General features: G+C 30.1%; 2 protein-coding genes across 2 annotated transcripts; one reads left to right on the forward strand and one right to left on the reverse strand.

Moving 5' to 3' along the window:
* Positions 1-660: 660 nt before the first annotated feature.
* Positions 661-2,933, reverse strand: LOC100306544 (HSP20-like chaperones superfamily protein). The gene is given in 5 exon segments (NM_001249590.2): positions 661-965; positions 1,764-1,906; positions 2,307-2,355; positions 2,448-2,596; positions 2,697-2,933. Coding segments are annotated over 5 exon segments (477 nt in total). The 5' UTR covers positions 2,746-2,933; the 3' UTR covers positions 661-878.
* A 4,778-nt stretch (positions 2,934-7,711) lies between these two features.
* On the forward strand, positions 7,712-12,990 carry LOC100778821 (vacuolar cation/proton exchanger 3). Its single transcript, XM_003552907.3, has 11 exons — positions 7,712-8,079; positions 9,185-9,252; positions 9,365-9,393; positions 9,521-9,717; positions 10,123-10,338; positions 11,428-11,547; positions 11,671-11,787; positions 11,911-11,964; positions 12,060-12,176; positions 12,284-12,383; positions 12,664-12,990. Exons 1-11 carry the CDS (start codon positions 7,798-7,800, stop codon positions 12,672-12,674), a joined length of 1,311 nt encoding a protein of 436 aa, XP_003552955.2. The 5' UTR covers positions 7,712-7,797; the 3' UTR covers positions 12,675-12,990.
* The last annotated feature ends 2,250 nt before the right edge of the window (positions 12,991-15,240 follow it).

Consider the following 15,240-nt stretch of genomic DNA (forward strand, 5'->3'; position numbering starts at 1 on the left):
ATTCAATGTTGGTTGATGACACTTTGTCGGTTGTGGTTAATTATTTTTGCAAGTCAAATGTGAGTGTGAGATTTGACAAATGGACCGTTCTACTGAGTGTGAGATTATTAACTTGCACTTGTACGTATGTTAAAATTTGGGTGGTATGCCATAAACTTGAATCCATCTAAAAATTGAACATCATGCCGAATTTTCATGCTTACAGCTTAATCAAATTAGATATTATCTAAGGATTAAAAATATCAGATTGAGTAAATGCTTTCTAACCTAAGAAATTAAGCTTTATCTATATTAGTATTCAAACTACAAACATAGAAATTATATATTATTAGATTTTTTAGGTTTCTACATGAAACGAAGTGTAGAGGAAGGAGTTTTTCTATCTCGAATTATGCTTTGATATAATTTAGATGTCAATCGTTCTTCATCACTCAAATAATCTAAATCGGTACTACTTGGTACTTGCCACAAACAATGCCACATGAAAACAATACTTTTCTTACTTTTTATTGCTTGACACGATCAGTGTACTTACCACCAACCAGAAAGTTCATATTTTATATCCCATCCAACCCTTCCTCAATCTGGTTTGATAATCGGTGACCCATAGAAGACTTTAAAATAGTAAAGCAGACCTTAAGTTATTATTGTCCACGTCTTGCTAAAAATGCTCTATGTTTTATATACATATTTAAATGCCAAGGGTCAGATAAGAGATTAATAAATACCACAAGATGTCAAAACAGATTAGAGGAAGTGCATTAAGATTGCCATAATTAAATGACATCTAACAAAGAGGAGACAAATACCACAACAGATTATTGCCATCTGATCATCATCTTAGAGCAGACAAATACAAATTACAGCATCTAAGATCATCAATCTGATCGGATTCCACCCATGAAGGTCCTTGGATCAGGACAGTTTCCAGAAAATTGAGCTTGTGAAAAATCAAAACCTGGGTTCTGCAGGAGGCAATAAGATCATCATCCATATATTGCAAGATTAAGAGTCGTCTATGATTCATCACATGATACATCATGCAATTTGAATCATGAGTCAAAAGATTACTTTTCCTTTAGGAGAATAATCAGTGCTGACCAGATCAGAATATAAAATCTCGACTCAGTCAGTGTTCCCGTTAACCCTTAGCAAGAAACTTCAAAATATATATTATCATTCAAGCACATCAAAATCTAATCAGTGCATCTAATAATGAAATAAGAAATTATCTGCCTAGTTCAAGATTGTCCTTGAAAAAAGTCTAATGGGAGCAGCATGCCAAGTTCATTAATAATTCAACTCATGCCAACTATTGAAGCATAGTTGACAATTGTTGGTGAGGACAAACAAACACTAAAATGGGAGTGCATCAACTAGCAATAAAGCATCAAGTGTTGGAAATCAGTAGTCTTAACAAGTAGAATTTTCATCTTAACATCAATTGTGTTTACCCACATTAGCTACCCACAAATAATTAGTATGCACAAATGAATAATACCTGCTAATTATCAGATCCTCTTCTCAATATTATACACAGCTTAGGCAAAAAACAATATCAACCAAAGAACACACTTTGAAAATGAAGGAACACAACCTGGCAGCTAGATGGCTAGACCCAACAGATGAAACATATGAAGGCAATAATAATAGAACATAACGAACAAGGATGCTGAGAAGCACATGATACACATATCATGGGGTTGCAAATGAAATCCAAATCCCAACACCCGGAAAAGGATTCTGATGAAAGAAAAACCCACCTCCTCTTGAAATCTCTGAAGCATGAGTCGCTTCTGCTCAAGATCAGTAGCGTAAGGGTCCAACTGACCCTGACCTAATATGGGAGAAGCCCATGTCTGACCCTTATCTCTTTTCTGCAGTGTTATGTGCATTATGTCATCCTCTGCAGGTCAAATTCCAAAATCACCATCACCATCACCATCAAACTTCACCAAATAAATCACATTTATTCCATCTTTGATTCTGAAAACAAAAGTCTTCCTCAATTGATTCCAAAGCCAAAACAATACCACTAAAAATATAAGTTTAATTGACATGTGTCAAAGTTTTACACTGCCACCAAATTGGAAATCATTACTGCAACAACTTTTAAGGTAATTATTATAAAAATTAACAAACTTATAATACATAGATTGGCAGTTTCTGATTGGATCACAATATAAAACAACTAAAAACTTTTACACCATAAGGGCATAAATGCTTAATTAAAAAAAAGTATATAATTATAAATTTGAGCCAAAAAAAAAAGAAAAAACAATTAGGGAAATCGCTTAAACCTTTACCTAAGGTCCAAAAAGAAGAATCTGTCTTCACCGGGCTAGTAAGATCATGCTGAAAAATCACACACAAATAAATAAGGGGCAAATTACAATAAAATAAGAGAAGATGGGAAAGGAAATGGAGTGGAGGGAAATTAGGGTTACGTTGAGATACGGAGGATTGCCTTTGATGCCAAGTTCGAGGTGCTTGGACTGAATCTTACAGTAGAATTGCTTGGAATGAACGTTAGGAGGAAGAGTTATGTAAATATTGACCTCGTCAAGGGTTTGATCCCACTCGAACACCTTTTGACCTAAAATCACACACACGGGTTTGTTTGATTCGGATTCACTTGATGAAAATCAGAACAGAGCAAAATTGGAGAAATTGAGATAGGGAAATTAAAAATGTACCGTTGTGAACGAAGCTGTGACGCTTTTCGGGGGCTAATTTTTCCGCCATGTTTTGTTTCTAGGGTTTTCTGCACTGACTCTCTTCTTCTTCTTCGTTTCTGATTCCTCCTCAGTTCTTCTTCTTTCCCCTTCGTTCGCGCGGTTTCCTTTGTTATTATTTTTCGTAACTGTAAAATTATTATTATTATTATTATTATTATTATTATTATTATTCTGTACTCATTCCCGAAACTTCTCTTCTTTTCATCGTGGGGGATTATTCTCACATATATGCCCGCAAATTCTAACATATTTTTTGGTTCTTTTCTTATCCTTATTTTCAGAAAAATAGAGATAAAATAAAGTTATTATAATTCAACAATTCGATGCACAAAATTCATTCTTTATATAAAATAAAGTTATTATAAAGTTATTTTTTGATCCCATCTTTTCTTCTCCTTATCTATCTCTCTTTCTCTCTCTCACTTTATCTTCACTTCTCTCGTTCATCCTCTTTTTCTCTTCTTCCTCCTTGTCATGCCACATGGTGAGATTTTAGCTTGCATTTTAATTTTGGACAAAGGTATCAGTGACTTACAACTAAAATGTATGAATATGATGTTTAATTTTGTTTTAAGATTTAAGGATTTTAAATTCCTTACAAAACTTAATTTAAAAACATTATTCGTTAATGTAAATTTTGTGAGTTTAAAACTACCATTAACATATTTTTAAAATTGCCATCATGTCAACAATTTCTTTTTTTTTTTTTTGCAATATCCACTTCGAGGATTAGAATAAGCTATTTCCAAATCAAGGGATCTAAAAAAATTATTTTTAAATTTTTGGAACTAAAAATCTACTTTTAAATTTAGAAAATACACAAAAAAAATTAATCCAAAATTGAGATTGTAGCCATGTCACTGGTTCTGCTAATGTGGTTGATGGTTAGGTACTATTTTTTTTGTAAAATTGGGAGATAAGAAACATATTTACTGAAAATTTAAAAAACTAAAAAGGCATAATTAAGTAAAGAAAACTTAAAAGAATAAATATATTTAATATTTTTAAGATATTAATAATTTGAGTTGAACTCAATAAAAAGTTAACTCATAAACTGAAAAATTATTTTTCAATTGTATGTATCATTTTGATGATATTATTAATTCATCAAATATGAGATATTCTCACACTAAGATTGAATATCTCCAATATAAAATTTAAAGAATTGAATATATATATATATATATATATATATATATATATATATATATATATATATATATATATATATATATATATATATATATATATATATATATATAAAGTGATCCCGCAATAAATCAAGATATCAAATTAGAATTTAAATTTCAGACATAATTTAATTCTCAAAAGTTAACTAGAATTGTTATTTATTTATATAATATTATTTTAATTTTATGATTATTTGAGTGGATCTTTAACAAGGTATTTAATACTTTGTTTATTTACTAACTCAAATGATTAATAAAAATATGCTGCATAAATAAGTTCCATATATGGAAAGCCTAGTTAGTTTCCGTATGAAATTCATTGTGATCAAACTTTAATCATATGATTTACTATGTTAAACCTAAGTTTAAACAACCTAGAAGGAAAATGTGCCACTTAACTACATTTAATTACAAGTGCTGACTTTATGGTAAAGAATCTCCCTTAGATGCATAGTGCATTGTATACAGTACTATGGTAGGAAACTTCGTCCCCTTATTGAGTATCTTCAAGAAGCAGCAAACTGCTATATAATGTTGTGCCGACACTAGTTCCTTTCTCTCCGTAAAAACTCCCAAAAGTTTACTTGTTATGTATGCTCTGGAATTAATACCAGCCAATGCTATACGGATTTTGATGCTTAATTTACGTCATTGGAGAATTATCATATTACTACAAATTAAGTTCATATTAAATTATCATATAACCTTACACAATTACCCCTTTTTATATCATGAAGCAAACCTAGAACCTGCTTCCCTCTTTTTCCCCATCTCACCCCAAAAAAATGCAATGCACATTCTAGTGCACAAACTCAACTAACAAGAGGAAAATTGAAGCTGAAGAAAGGAAATTCACCTTAGAGTGTGTTTGGATGGAGAAATTTAAAATTTTAAGAATTTTAAATATTTCAATTGAAATTCTTTTATTTTCAAAATTTTGTGTTTGGATAAAAAAAATTAAAATTATGAGGATGAAAAAAATGAATGAAAAAAAAGAATATATGATTGATGTGCTAATTATACGTGTTCCTCTATGCTCACATTTGATCGTGTTTCTTGAAGAAGACTGTAAGAAGAAAATTTCAATTTCTCATCTTTTAGAAGGAAATTGAAATTCCAGAATTTTAGTTGTTTAAAATTTTGTTTTAAAATTCCAAAATTTTAAATTTTTCATAAAAAAATCCAAACAATGAATTCTAAATTACAGAAATTCAAATTCTCTGATAAATTACTTTCCTCAGTTAAAATTCTCTATCGCACTCTTAGTGACATTAGGATGTTCAAGTTTATGTCAAACAACAACTTCTTGTGTAAACCTCGGTCACAACAAGTGAACAAATATCAATGACTATTCTAGTCTTTACCGTCAACACCCTTGTGTTTTTCTTTGATTACAGTCAACACTTTGATGAAGCAAATTAAGACACGAATAAGAGAAAAAGTGAAACAAAATCAAATTAAAAGAGAAAGAGAAAATGGAGTGGCGCAAGTTAAGGAAGTGAAGAGTATCCTTTTCAATTCTTTCTTCTGAAGCTCCTTTTGGTAAGCATCGGTAGGGTTCATGACCTTGCCGCCCTTTGTCATCTTCATTTTAGAAACACTGAACCCTCTCTTTCTCTCCTTATTGTTCCTCTTTTGAAATTGAAACCCTTTCCCTTTTTCTTTGTTCTTTTTGTTCTGTAACAACCTCACCATGATGGTTTTTGCTTTCGTCTTTGTCGATACCAGAGGAATAATCGACCATCGGCAAAATCGAGGTTGTGGATTTGGTCTTGGAAGCGTTGATGGAAAGGTGACCGTTTTGGAAATCCTAGAGAAAGAGTTCAAGAGGGAGATAGAAAGTGACAAGAAAATAGAGTGACACATTAAATATTAAAAACAATGAAAAATCTTCTAAGACGATTTTTTTTAAAAATCATCTTGAAATGACAACCTTTTAAGACAATTTTCACAAAATTATTATAGATTAATTATATTTATTTACAATTCTAAGATAAGACTGTTATGCATGGTAAAATATAATTTTTATAATTTTTTTTAGTAATGTCTTCTTTTGAGAGAATATACTTACTACCATTCAAACTTTTTATACATCATGCTACAATAATAATAACAGAAAAATACTTATTATTGTGGTTTGTGTAAAGTTCTGAATTCGTAGAGTTTTATTTTTCTTTTACAGCCAAAAACGAATAATTTTATATATATAATCTTGATTCTGTTACAAGTTGTTACAGAGATCCAGTTTGAAAGCATACAAAACTTAAAAGAAATTGCATGTTACCATACCAAATGACTACCCGACATCCCCTGTATCGTACGAGTTTTTTAGTAATGGCTTTTGTATAATGAAACAATTCTTATATGGTTTTGTATAATGAAACAATTCTTATATGGCTTTGTATAATGAAACAATTCCTGTATCACGGTATTTTCTTAACATGTTCATGATCCGAGTGATAATGATTTCAAATGTCTTAATCAAAATTTTGATTCAAAGTTTTTGAAAAAAAAATATGATTAAAAGAAAAGATTCTGAATTAAAATAGTGACTAATCAAGATTCTCTAACGGAATTATAGATATTTCATAACAAAAAAAAAAAAATCAGAGTATTTTGTGCACAAGACTCCGAATTCAATTAAGTTTTTTTAGCTCATATTTGGAGTGACTTTCATATACCTAAATATCTTTTTATTCTTGCAATATACTATTTTTTTTATCCTTATAAAATTAATTTTTTAAATAGACTTTGTAAACTTTTTTTGGTCCTTATTATTTTGTTAGTCCCTGTAATATTACAGGGACAAATTTTTTAATCAAGTGCCCAAATTAAAAAATTTTATGAGGATGAAAAAACGATATATTACAAAAACAAAAAACTATATTTAAGTCGACTTTGATATGTTTTTTATGTCCTTGACTATATCTTACATCCTTTAAACATAATAAATATTAATATACGGTGTTTTTGAGTGAGTGTTTCCAAAATTAGTTTTGAATAAAATTAACTTTTATGTAATGTGATTCATCTTTAGATGTTTTTATTTTAAAGCAAATTAGTAATAAAGTTTGAAATAATTTTTTTATTTAACGTAAAATCTACCTTAAATTATTTTGATTCAACATCAATTTCTCAATGTAAAATAAACATATAAATATTTACTTAAAATCTCAGTATTTCAACTTAATTCTGAATTACTCAACTGAATTCAAACACTGAGAGTCAAAGTAACAACCTTTTTTAAAAGTTAAATTAACCAACAAGTTAATTAGATTCTCAAAGTAAAACATTTATAACTAGGCTTTTAATTTTGTAAACAAATTATCATGCTATAAACTAACATCAGAGACTCACAAAAGTTTTACAAAATTGGGGATTCAATTACATTTTTTTAAAAAAAATACAGACTTAATTAAAAATCCAAATATTTCACGTACCTAATCATTAATTTAACCTTGTTTATACAACAAAAATTAGACACCCCCTATATCACATTATCACTTCACTACTAACATCCAATAATAAAACACCCATGGGTTCTACAAGCGCAGTGTAAAATACTCATGCTATCTAGCAAGAGTTGTGAAAATTCCTCGAAACTTCAAAACTTCAATTCTTCAAAAGAACTAGATGGTACATGGTTACATACGGCTTCTCACTAATAATCTCCTCCAACAAATGAATATTGGGAAGCTATCATCGTTGTACGTATAATAAAGGCTATACCATAAATTTCTCACTATATATATTCAACCCAATAGGTTTCTAGTCCTTATAGCTACTATATATACATATTTTACCTCATTCACATCTTCACGAGTGATATAAGGAACTAAGAAGTCTTAATTAATTTTGGTGCGCTTCAAATGACACACCACACCATGGAGGAGGACTTGAACATCTTGGAGGTTAACACTGAGCCTTGCAACAACAATGCTATTACAAGTGCAAAGATTGCACCACCACAGGGAAAGAACCTTAGTCCAAATGTAACAAAGAAGTGTCTATTTCTGGTCACCAAACTTCGCTTCCAAATGCTCGGCAATTTCACAACCAATTTGCGAGAGGTCATTTTTGGGACTAAGCTTGCAGTGCTTTTTCCTGCTGTCCCTTTAGCTGTTGTTGCAGATTTTTATAAACTTGGAAGAGTAAGTATGAAACAGACTGTTCCATTATTTTCAAGTTAATTACTTCTTACATATATACCATGTCAATGTACTAATTAGCTTACATAGATATGATGATAATACCCAAATTGGCATCAGGATTGTTTATTAACTTGAGAATGTTATAAATTCACCGCAATGGGCCTAGTGGTAAGAGGCTAATAGGATATAATTTACACAAGTTGTTAAAATTTCTTATTGGTAATAGGGTTAATTAAGTTTTCAGTCTTTTAATTTTTTAGCTTCTAATTTTTAGTTTTTTTAAATTTCTTATACAAATTTTATTCTTTTATTAATTTTCTGTCAATAATTTTAGTCTTTCTAAATTTTTTGTCTGTTTTTAGTTTTTTGTTTATTTTTATTGTTCAAAATTAGTCCGTTAGTTTGTGAATTTTTAATCCCTTGTTTATTTTATATTTGGAATTATTTCTGAGCAATAAAAATAAATGAAGGGCTAAAGATGGATAAAAAGTTTTGGAGGGTCTAAAAATGATAATGGAAAATTAATGAAGTTTATAAGTTACCAAAACTATTTTCAGGGACCAAAATTTTTAATATGAAAAAGTTGAGGGACTAAAAATTTAATTCCCTAATTAATAATATGACCTATTATAATGGTTCTTTGGGCCATATATTATTTCAGATAGTGATCTTTTTGCTTAAGTGATATTTTTAAATACTATTTAAACATTTTATCTAAGAAAGATAATTTCTGAAAAAATTATTATATGATCTGAGATCATTCGGTTTCAATAATTCTAGCTAATATATTTTTTTTAGGTCACATGTCATTATTGTGAAATATCCATCATTTCTATCGATAACTAATCTTTATAAAAAAATATAACTAACCATTTTTATATCACAAGTAGTCAAGTTTTTTAATTTATGAAAAGTAGCTACATGTCATGTGATGTTACCAGATCAAACAGTAATTTTTCGTAGTTTCAGATAGTGGTTAGACAAGCTAAAGTAGATTGCTCAATAAGTGTTGTAGGAGTAGTAGTTTTGGCACATTAGATAGCACTTGCTCAAAAGCGTTAGTGAAGTAACTAATTACATATATTTAACTACTTTTCTGCCATAGCCTTGGATTTTTGCTTTGAGCCTACTTGGACTCACCCCTCTAGCTGAACGTGTCAGCTTCCTTACTGAGTAAGTTTGCATCTCACTTCCTATATTAACATCATATAGTCACTACAAATTTATATATCAGTTCATGTTTCTAATACTTTTAATCTGTTTGATTTTTCTCTCGAAATTGAAGGCAAATTGCGTATTACACTGGCCCCACAGGTAAAAACTAAATCATATTAATCTCTCATGATTTTCATACAATAATGGTAATTGAAAAATACAATGCAGCATTAAGCTTTTCTTACTAATATTGTGTGACAATGGAAAGTGGCTGAATATTTTTCAGTTGGAGGGCTTCTGAATGCAACCTGTGGTAATGCAACTGAGATGATCATATCTTTGCTAGCACTTCACCAAAACAAAGTAAATGTTGTGAAGTTCTCTCTGCTGGGATCTATTTTCTCAAACCTTCTATTAGTTCTTGGAAGCTCACTCCTTTGTGGTGGCTTAGCCAACCTTAGGAAGGAACAAAGATATGACAGAGTATATAAGGCTTCTTACCTTCTTGTTTCCATAGTTTGAAAATTGGTTAAATTAACGAGTAGGTCCCTAGACTATATGGGAATTTTTAATTAGGCCCTAAACTAAAAAAGATTGTAATTGAGTCCTTGATCTTGTAATTTTTTTTATAATTAAGTCCTTGAAATTAGTTTGCGGTAGCTTGAAACCATCAGAAAGTGGCAATATGTGGCAGTTTTAAAAATCTTATGGACTCAATTGCAAACATTTTAAAAGATTAAGGACTCGATTACAAATTGTTCAATTTAAGGACCTAAATAAAAATTCCTAAATAGTTTAGGGAATTAATTTAACCTTGAAAATTTTCTCACTGTTTAATATTCTTGTCGTCCCTGAATTTGTTTTGTTATTTGGTGATTGAATGAACAGAAACAGGCAGATGTAAACTCACTACTTTTGTTGCTGGGGTTGCTATGCCATTTGCTGCCATTACTGCTCAGATATGCCTTAGCAGGAGAATATCCTTCTATAGCCACTAGTAATCTACAATTGTCAAGAGCAAGCAGCATTGTTATGCTTCTAGCATATGCTGGATACATCTTTTTTCAATTAAAAACACATCGACAACTTTTTGATGCACAAGAGGTGATTGATATTTAAGCTTTAAATAGAGTAATTTGATTGGCTTCATCATTTCTACTAATTACAATGTCTAGAAAAATAAAAATGTTACCCAATATATGACAATAATTATGACTTGTTAAGGATGCAGAGCAAGCATAAAGAAAATTTTCATTTTTTATAAAATAACTTTGCCTAATATTTTTTGAGTAATATTATTCCAAAACACTTTTTCTATAATATTATTTTTTTTATTCCTCTTCATCACATGATATCAACTATCTTATCCCACACTTCTTATTTATTTGCAATGTGAATTGATGCATTAGTAAACTCTATCATCTTACTTTTTAGTTGTTTTCGTAATGCTATATATATATATATATATTTTATTTCAATTCCTAATAAAATGACATGTGAGAAAAACATAATTATGCCAAATGACAGTTTTATATTGCACATGCTTATCATGTGTATTTTTTTTATTAATAAATGAATGAATAGGAGAGAAAGAGTATACGGGTGACGATTAGGTGGTAATAAAATAAACTTCAGAATAGCAGAGACAATTTAAATTTCGTGAACACATTGACCTTTAGGCAAATAACAAGCTGAGATATTGAATATACGATTCTCTAATATAGTGATATACAAGTGTTTAAATAAAAATTAGGAAAACAGAAAGCAACCGTTGGAGTCTTCACATAACCAACTTTAGATGTTGACTTTATTTCGTTATGTCTTTCTTAGAATTAGTAAGTTTCACTCTTATGCTAGCTATGACTTCTGGCCTAATAATAAATACTACTTGATATGACAAGTGAAATTAATAACAATGAAAGGATTATTAGCAACTATCTTTTTTATTTTTTTTAATATTCTTAGCAACTATCTGATAAAGCAATTTGTTTTAACTAATTAGGAACTTGATTTTTCTTAAATGACAAAACTAGATGGAATCCAAAATGGGTTCTAGATACCAATAATCAAAGACAATAAAAAAATGCTCATCTATGTTGTGATTTGTAGTCATTGCAACACATCAACTTTTGATTTTTAACTTAATAGTAAGTTTTCGACACAATGATAATTATGATTAGGACTTAATCACAGGAAGATGAAAATGAAGATGAAGAGAAGGCTGTGATAGGATTTTGGAGTGCATTTTCTTGGTTGGTCGGTATGACACTTATCATATCTCTGCTTTCTGAATATGTTGTTGCAACCATTGAGGTACATACGGACAAGTACTCTTTTTTTTTTTTAACTACATTATTCTTGAAGTGCATAAATTCAGAATTTTCAATGGCTTGAAGTTAGATTAATGGGGTTGTCTATCCTTTCATGCTTAACTAGGCTGCTTCAGATTCTTGGGGCATTTCTGTTAGCTTCATTAGCATAATTTTGTTACCAATTGTTGGGAACGCTGCAGAACATGCTGGCTCAATCATATTTGCTTTCAAGAACAAGTTGGTATGGTTTATAAATCAATTCTTTTGTTAAGCATAAGTTTTAACTTGTATATAAGCTTAATTAGTTTTATCAATTGCCTTTATTTTAAAACTATGCATGAATGTGATTGAAATTATCATGCAGGACATATCTTTGGGGGTTGCTATGGGATCTGCAACCCAAATTTCTATGTTTGTGGTAAGGCTAAACTATTATTGTCTATTATATAAGGCCTAAAGTGTGGACAATAATCTGATGACAACAAATTTTGGTTATCTAATTATTAATGCCAGGTTCCATTTAGTGTGGTTGTTGCATGGATAATGGGTATAGAAATGGACTTGGATTTCAATCTCCTTGAAACTGGGTGTCTTGCTTTTACAATTATTGTTACAGCATTCACTTTGCAGGTAAACTAAGCATAACACTATCTGCATATACATCTGATCACTTTATCTTTTCGCTTTTCTTTCTTAATTTTTTCGCTAATTAAACGATTTTATTGTATGCCATGTAGGATGGAACTTCACACTACCTGAAAGGAGTGGTTCTTTTCCTGTGTTACATCATCATTGCTGCATGCTTTTTTGTTCATAAAACTAGTACTCCACTAATCAGTAAGTATATGTCTTTGCTATTCGAAGTCAAGAAGTTCAATATTATAAAAGTAACATTTTACATTGCCAAAATATTAACAATCGACGTAGAAAAAAACGCGCTATATAAATATTACTTAGTTCGTCTTTGTTAGGGATAAATGTACAAACAATAAAGTAATGACTTTATTTCATTTGTTCCATTCACGGATAAATACCAAAAACATAACTAAATAGCAATTTGAACTACTTTCAAATCAAATGATGGTGGATTTGACCTTGTTAATTATCTGTGTTACAGATCAAGCATAGAGTAGGGTCAATTTCTGAGCTAGACCATAAATTGGTATGGAGAGGTGCATCCCCTTTTAGGTGGAAGCCGTGTCTTTGAAAGTAATGAAGGCTTGGAGGTCCTCAAGAAAGTCAGAAAACCATAGAAGATAGATTTGAATGTTTCCCTATAATAAGGTATATACAGACTACAGTGTGGCATTTGGGGTTATTTGAAAACCCTTTTCCTTTCCTTTAATTAACTTTTCCATGTTTCCCGCTTACTCCATAATGATACCCATTTATTTTTCTTTCAATGTAGAAAAACAATAAACAGCAAATAAAGAATGTTGCCTTATTTATTGCCTTTATTATTAAGAAACACCCTTTAAGTTTTCTCTTTACGATTTGATTCACTTTATTTATAAAAAGAGTACATACATTAATATTATAAGGATTTTTTACTCCATAGTTCAATCACATCTTTCATAATTTTTATTGATGGATAGTGTAAAAAAATTTATATTAATTGTACTAGAAATTAAACTCATTTATAAAACATTATGTGTGGAAATATTTTTCTTTTAATAGGGCCTCTTCAAAGAGATAGGTGCCACTATCGTCCCCGGTTGAAAAAAAAAAACTCACAAAATCCCAAGGTGCCACATAAAAAATGTTCAAGGAAAAGGTCATATTGAAAATCATGATAGAGATTAGAGAATTGCAAACACAAATTTAATTTAATAAAAGGATTAAAAGTGTTTATTTGACTATTTAAACTAATCACTTACTAATCACATGTGCGTCTAACTACAATCACTAACTATTTAAACTAATGATCAACTAACTCAACTATATTTGTAATAGATGCTGAAATCTAAATTTAATAGAATGAATAAAAGCATATTACAAGTCCAAAACACGGCTTATATAGATTAAGAAAAAATTATGAACCACTAAATGATCCCATGATGATGTGCATCTACCTATAATCGCCAATTTAAACTAATCATCAACTTACTCAACTATATTATAATATGTAGTTTCACATAATATTATGCCTAATATTTTTTTCATTGCTAAAAAAAACCTTTTAACTCAAACAATTTATAAATTTAAGTAATAATTTACTCTTTCGTCTTAATTTTTAATTGCCCGAAAAATTGGGTAAGGTGTTTCCGTTGTATATAAAAAATTTGTTAGCTTAATGTTTTCCAACATTACTATTGTGACATTCTTTATCGCAACATATATATTTATATAATATCATACATTAAAATACATAATTAATTAAAATAATTTTATTCAATAAACATAAAGAAACTCACGTGAATAAAAAGTTTCTATTCGTGTTAATTACCAAATTAAAAACTTATTAAATAAGGGTAAGAAAACATCTCTGGCCCAAAACAAGGTCATCCAATTTTTTTACAAAAGAAAACAAGTTAAGCAGTGAAATAACATGTTCAGAACATTATACAAATAATACAAAAACTTATGTCTCAATGTCACGTTCTATTAGAGCATTGTGTTCCAACGTTCTCTAGCATGAAGTTCTCCATAGCCATCCACCTAATCATCTGCTCCCATGAACACAAAGTTCGAGATCATCACAGGATCTAAACATAAACAACACACAAAGAGTGAGTTATCGCATTCCTAACTAATAAAGAGAAATAGAACAACATAGATATACATATCATATACATGAAATGGAGCTTACTTAAATACAACTCATGTCATTCCATCACTTATCGCGTGACATCACATCTCACACATTTTTACATCATTCACGTACTCAAGGATTAAAACACAATATCACTCAACCAATCAATATCGATCTATACATGCAACAAATATACTAAGACTCAATCCTATATATAAGTGGTACCATGTCACTGAAAAATTTCATCGGACACTAAGGAGTACATGACAAGACAGACCACACACTGTTAAGTCAAGTCTCTCTCACTAGGTAAAATCATAGGAAAAACAGTCAATGTTATTTTGTTTTGAGAGAATGTTCCAACCATATGGAATCAACATTGACTTCAAGAAACATCCAAACCGAGTGTATTTATCCCCAAGGCCTACACTCCGAAGAGTCCATTAGGGCCTCTCCCTCCTGATTCAGGTCCAACCTAAAAAACATTTTAACACACAAACTCTATCTATGAATTATACAAAACACATGACTCCTCAATTGTTCTCAAAATAATTTTAACTTGTCGCGTCTTAAAGTGATTAAATTCGTCAGGTTCCCCCAATGGATCCATCACAATACTTATTGTGCATTAACTCGTTGCTCTTAAAAGGTCTTAGAGTCGTGTGATTGTATGGTTCATAGCTCACAACTCGATGCATACAACATCTCAATACACATGTGTGATCTCACAATTTAACGCATATTCAACTTGTCACTTACACATAGTTCATCATTCTTCCATAATCCCTAGACAACACAGTCGTCACGCCTTAGACATTATATACATGTCACACAATAATAATATTAATATGTTATGTTCATACGATTAAACCCTTCAAACAATTTCACATAATTATATAAAATCAAAGGTATCAAAATCATAAGTCAAAAACATGAAAACAC

Source organism: Glycine max, chromosome 18 (genome assembly GCF_000004515.6).
Source record: "Glycine max cultivar Williams 82 chromosome 18, Glycine_max_v4.0, whole genome shotgun sequence".
In the NCBI taxonomy this organism is placed as follows: Eukaryota; Viridiplantae; Streptophyta; class Magnoliopsida; order Fabales; family Fabaceae; genus Glycine; species Glycine max.